Below are 6,238 nucleotides of genomic sequence, written 5' to 3'. Positions count from 1 at the left end.
ATATATATATTTTTAAAATAAAATACAATATCATTTGTGTCTGTATTTCTGTGATTGTACGTCGTTTTCACCTGTTATTGGTGTTTAAGAGCATTGGCCCAAGCAAGAGTTGGAGAAGGGGAAGAAGAAGACGAAGAAAAGGCAGCGCTTTTCTTTGACTGATCTCTGCAATGGGTTTCTTTGAGTGGGTGCTGCGGATTTAAGTGTAAAGACAGAAGTGGGTCTTTTTATCTGTTTCATTATTGTGAAGGTGGTGTTGGAGTCAAATGGACACCAAAGGAAGGCTTATTGCTGGTTCGCACAATAGGAATGAGTTTGTACTCATCAATGCTGATGAGATTGGAAGAGTAAGTGCATTCACAAATATCTTCTTTCTTGATTCATTCTCATTTTAGGGGATTATCCAACTATTTTGTTAGTTGCTTGAAGAGATTTGAGTTTTTGGGGGTGGGGGTGGGTGGGGTGTCTGGAACATTTGTGTCGGTGATAGGTGGGCATGTCCACATTTTAGGTTTTCTAAATTACTCTTCAAGCATTTTGAGTTTTTACAACAAAGATTTGGTTTTTATTGAAGAATTTTAATTTTTGTGCTGGAAATCTGAGTTTACATTGTGCCCTGGTGGATTTTTGTAATATATTGCTGCAGAGTAAATCTACTTATCTACTCCAGATTTTGCTTGCTCTTGTTTTTACTTTGTTAATGCAATATCTAGGTTTAAGTTAATTGCTTGCCTAAACATGTTTCTTTTAGCTCATTTTCTAAGTTCTAATATTATGATTATTAATTTTTATTTTTATAAAAATTTTGGAGTAAGTTACACAGATTTTTTTTTCTTCTTTTCATTTCTTACCGAAATTCTATAGTGTAGATGTGGATTCTACTTGTCTTTCAAATTATGAATTTCTTGATCTGATTGATTATATTGCATGTTTCATAACAGGTTACTTCTGTAAAGGAATTGAGTGGACAGAGTTGTCAGATTTGTGGAGATGAGATTGAAATTACAGTTGACGGGGAGCCATTCGTTGCTTGCAATGAATGTGCATTCCCTGTTTGTCGACCCTGTTATGAGTATGAAAGGAGGGAAGGCAATCAAGCTTGTCCTCAGTGCAAAACTAGGTACAAGCGCTTAAAAGGTATAGTAATTCCTCTTGCCTTTAGTCTTTTAGCCATTTATTATGCTTGATTTTAGTATGGAAGCGTGTGCTATGAATGAAGACATCATGTTGAGACAATCTGCTATATTTTAGGGAGTCCTAGAGTTGAAGGAGATGAAGAAGAGGATGATTTTGATGATCTTGACCATGAGTTCGATTATAATAGCAGTGTAAGAAGAGATCCTCACCACGTTGCTGAGGCAGCACTGGCTGCTCGCCTTAATGTTGGTTATGGTGTTAACGGTTCTGGGATCATGACACCATCGGAAGCAGATCCCTCAGAAATCCCGCTCCTTACCTATGGTGAAGAGGTAGGTTTATTCACACCTCTATTTCAATCTTGCTGAATTTCGCCTTAAATTTTGATGGAGGGTTGTGTTGTGAAGGACGATGGAATTTCAGCTGACAAGCATGCTCTTATTATCCCTCCATTTATGGGACGTGGAAAAAAGGTTCATCCCGTGCCATTTTCAGACACAGCATCTGTGACCTGTAAGTAAATTTGATATTGCTGTGAATGTTCTTCTTTTACTGTGCCCACGAGGACTTGCTCTGATTCACTTCCCGTGTAGCATTGCCACCTCGACCAATGGATCCAAAGAAGGACTTGGCAGTCTATGGTTATGGCACTGTTGCATGGAAAGAAAGAATGGAGGAATGGAAAAAAAAGCAGGGTGATAAGCTGCAGGTGGTTAAGCATGAAGGAGATAAAGGTGGTGGGAAGAACGGTGGAGATGAGCCGGATGATCCCGATTTGCTTAAGTAGGTGCACTATTTCTTCTTTTTTCATCGGTGAATTAGCGTTGATGAATGATGATTTGACCTTTAGTTTATTTAATTTGTTGTGTGGATGATTTGACCTGTAGTTGTTGTGTGCTGTTGATTGTTTGTTTTATTACGACGTTTTACACTCCGTACTAAAAATAATTAAAGAATAGCAATCTTAACTTTGGGGATCAAAATAGGTCCAATGGCCATGCTCGACCATTTTCTATATTTGTGGGACCCACACTATATTCAATCCTAGAGGGGTTATATAATCCTAGGGGTGGGGATTATAAAAATTGGGATTGGATATGGACATAAATTTGAAGAGTTCTTATATACATATTACGTGCGCACACAGTGTTATATACAGATTACAGAGTAATTAAGTAGTTACAAACTAAATTTGAAGGATATTCTTGAAAAAAAATTAGTCCATATTAATATCCTGACTTTAATACTCCGTAAGTCGTACGAAACATGGAACCTGGCATTAATCCAGACTTCAACCCTAGGATTTTAAATTCCTATATTAACTATCCCTTCATTAAATCCAATCCTCACATGGAATTGAACCAAACAACCCCTTGGGTTTATATAGGTTTCCATGGGCATTTGATGCTTATTTTCTTTAGGAACTTTGCTTTGCAAGGTAGTTGGCCTAGTCTTATAAATCATGCTGTTTTTGCATTCCTTTCTTAATTCTCGTTAGAGAGTTCAATCATTTGTCTATTGTGTTGCAGGATGGATGAAGGTAGACAGCCACTTTCAAGGAAGATACCGATTTCCTCGAGCAAACTAAGCCCTTACAGATTAATCATTTTACTCCGCTTGGTGATTCTTGGGTTGTTTTTCCATTATAGAATTCTCCACCCTGTCAATGATGCATATGGTTTGTGGCTGACTTCTATTATATGTGAGATTTGGTTTGCTGTATCGTGGATATTTGATCAGTTCCCGAAATGGTTCCCTATTGAGCGAGAAACGTACTTAGATAGACTGTCACTTAGGTACAAACATGTTTCATTATTTTTCTCACTCTCCATTTAAACGACTTTTATATGTCCTAAATTTTTATTGGATATTGTTTTCCTCAGGTATGACAAAGAAGGGAAGCCTTCTGAGTTGGCCCATATTGACATATTTGTGAGTACTGTGGATCCCATGAAAGAACCTCCACTCATAACTGCAAATACTGTTCTCTCCATCCTCGCTGTAGATTATCCAGTCGACAAGGTCTCGTGCTATGTCTCGGATGATGGTGCTGCCATGCTTACTTTTGAGGCCCTGTCTGAGACATCTGAATTCGCAAGGAAATGGGTCCCATTCTGTAAAAGATACTGCATAGAACCACGGGCACCGGAGTGGTACTTTGCTCAGAAGATTGATTATCTGAGAAACAAAGTGGATCCAACTTTTGTGAGGGAACGAAGAGCAATTAAGGTATGCTAATTTCTGCTTCTTTTGGCTTCCTCTTTCTTGTTTTAATTACCTTTCTCTATAGCTACTAGAAGAACCCAAAAAAAAAAAAAAAAAACTTCTAAATTTCATAGGAAAAGGCATGTTCTAGAAAGCAAGGATGAAAATGATAAGCTAGTTGTATGGGTAACTAGTTCAGTATATGGCTACAAAATTGATGATTTTAACGCTTATATTACTAATTTTGTTTCAGAGAGAGTATGAGGAGTTTAAGGTTCGGATCAATGGGTTGGTTGCCATGGCACAGAAGGTTCCTGAGGATGGGTGGACCATGCAAGATGGCACTCCTTGGCCTGGAAACAATGTCAGGGATCACCCTGGAATGATCCAGGTTTGTATTCTCATATTTTTGTTTTTCCTTCTGTTTTTGTTGGTACAATTGTGCCGAGGCATGTTCCTTAAACATGTTCCTCGAAACAAAAAAATCACAGAATGAGTCATAGTACTCTTCCGGAGACTTGAAATGGCACTCCCTGCAGGATCTACTGGGAAGTGAGTGTATTCTTGGGGCAAATGGATCGCTTTTAGAGACTAATTAATATCCTAGTATGCTAGGCACTGAGTGTATATTTGTTGAAACAGGTTTTCCTGGGCCACGATGGTGTCCATGACATTGAAGGCAATGAACTGCCTCGTCTCGTTTATGTTTCTCGTGAGAAGAGGCCAGGCTATGAACACCACAAAAAAGCGGGGGCTATGAATTCATTGGTAAACCATCTTCTTTGTGAATTTAAGCACTTGTTATTTTTATTTTTATTTGTTCTTTTGGGTGATGTTTTGATTGTTTTCTCAAATATGATAACTAGGTCCGAGTGTCGGCTGTCATCTCAAATGCTCCTTACATACTTAATGTGGATTGTGATCATTATATCAATAACAGCAAGGCACTCCGAGAAGCTATGTGTTTTATGATGGACCCTCAATCTGGCAAAAAGATTTGCTATGTGCAATTTCCTCAAAGATTTGATGGAATTGATCGACATGATAGATACTCTAATCGTAATGTTGTCTTCTTTGATGTGAGTGGAGCCAACTTTGTGTTTATGTAACCATACATGATTTTCACTCCGTCTTTGCGTTATAGCTTGACTTATGTCGAACATCTACTTACGAAAAATGGAAAAAAAAGAAAAGAAACCAAACATCTGCTTTATTAACTTAGTTTCCGACTTGTCTGATGACAGATAAATATGAAAGGACTTGATGGGATTCAGGGCCCGATATATGTTGGCACTGGATGTGTCTTCAGAAGGCAAGCGCTTTATGGATATGATGCCCCCAAGAAGGCAAAACCCCCTGGAAAAACATGCAACTGTTGGCCGAAGTTATGTTGCTGTTTTAGATCTCGAAGGAAGAACGCCAAAGGAAAATCAAAGGATAAAAAGAAGACTAAAGCCAAGGAAGCTTCAACGCAGATTCATGCTCTAGAAAATATCGAGGAGGGAATTGAAGGTAAATATACGACTCAATGCCAGGAGAGTTCATGAAAGTATGTTAGAGATAAGTGTTTAACGTTTATTAAATGCTGGCTTGATTACATTACAGGAATTGATAGTGTCAAAGCATCTCTGATGCCTCAAATTAAACTCGAGAAAAAATTTGGGCAGTCACCTGTTTTTGTAGCTTCAACACTACTTGAGAACGGTGGTATTCCCCCGGGAGCAACATCAGCATCCCTTTTGAAAGAAGCTATCCATGTCATAAGTTGTGGTTACGAAGACAAAACCGAATGGGGAAAGGAGGTATATACGATAGCTTCATTGACTTTTCCTTTCACGCATATAAGCATATTGTGCATGTGACCTTACTTTGTCTTGCTACCAGGTTGGATGGATTTACGGCTCTGTTACTGAGGATATCTTAACCGGGTTTAAGATGCACTGTCATGGCTGGCGATCTGTGTACTGCATGCCTAGAAGGCCCGCGTTCAAAGGGTCTGCTCCCATCAACCTTTCAGATCGTTTGCACCAGGTTCTTCGGTGGGCATTGGGATCTGTTGAGATTTTACTGAGCAAACATTGCCCTATTTGGTATGGATATGGATGTGGTTTAAAACCACTGGAGCGGTTCTCCTACATAAACTCGGTCGTTTATCCATTGACCTCTATTCCCCTGATTGCATATTGTTCACTCCCAGCAGTCTGTTTACTCACAGGGAAATTCATTGTTCCCGAGGTAAGACCTCTCTTCAGCAGCACTTAAATCTCAATGCGTGTTCAATGATGATACAAATTTGATAATTATTTTCTTACAGATTAGTAACTACGCAAGTATCCTCTTCATGGCTATGTTCATATCGATTGCTGCCACTAGTATCATGGAGATGCAGTGGGGAGGTGTTGGCATAGACGATTGGTGGAGAAACGAGCAGTTCTGGGTGATTGGTGGTGCCTCATCCCACCTTTTTGCACTTTTCCAAGGTCTCCTCAAAGTTTTGGCCGGAGTGAACACGAACTTCACTGTGACATCCAAAGCAGCGGATGATGGGGAGTTTTCGGAGCTTTACCTCTTCAAGTGGACGTCTCTCTTGATCCCTCCCATGACTCTGTTAATCATCAACATCATTGGTGTCATAGTGGGTGTTTCAGACGCCATCAACAATGGGTATGATTCATGGGGACCGCTATTTGGCAAGCTCTTCTTTGCAATCTGGGTTATTGTCCATCTCTATCCTTTCCTCAAAGGTTTGATGGGGAAACAGGATGGGGTTCCTACCATTATCGTAGTGTGGTCTATTCTTCTCGCTTCTATCTTCTCGCTATTATGGGTCCGAATAAACCCGTTCGTGTCAAGAGATGGACTTGTGTTAGAAGTATGCGGGTTGGACTGTGAGTGA

At 39.5% G+C, this 6,238-nt stretch overlaps 1 protein-coding gene across 1 annotated transcript; it reads left to right on the top strand.

The window, feature by feature from the left end:
• The first annotated feature begins 266 nt into the window (after positions 1-266).
• Positions 267-6,238, top strand: LOC109169998 (cellulose synthase A catalytic subunit 2 [UDP-forming]-like). The gene is made up of 14 exons (XM_019318910.1): positions 267-347; positions 942-1,137; positions 1,252-1,469; positions 1,545-1,650; positions 1,731-1,920; positions 2,667-2,933; positions 3,021-3,366; positions 3,596-3,733; positions 3,985-4,110; positions 4,209-4,421; positions 4,587-4,854; positions 4,948-5,144; positions 5,227-5,577; positions 5,657-6,238. The coding sequence occupies exons 1-14, from the start codon at positions 267-269 to the stop codon at positions 6,236-6,238; spliced, it is 3,279 nt and encodes a 1,092-aa protein (XP_019174455.1).

This window comes from Ipomoea nil, unplaced genomic scaffold, assembly GCF_001879475.1.
Source record: "Ipomoea nil cultivar Tokyo-kokei standard unplaced genomic scaffold, Asagao_1.1 scaffold3321, whole genome shotgun sequence".
NCBI classification, from domain to species: Eukaryota; Viridiplantae; Streptophyta; class Magnoliopsida; order Solanales; family Convolvulaceae; genus Ipomoea; species Ipomoea nil.
The sequence above is the reverse complement of the archived record's forward strand: the minus strand, read 5'-3'. Positions and strand labels throughout refer to the sequence as shown.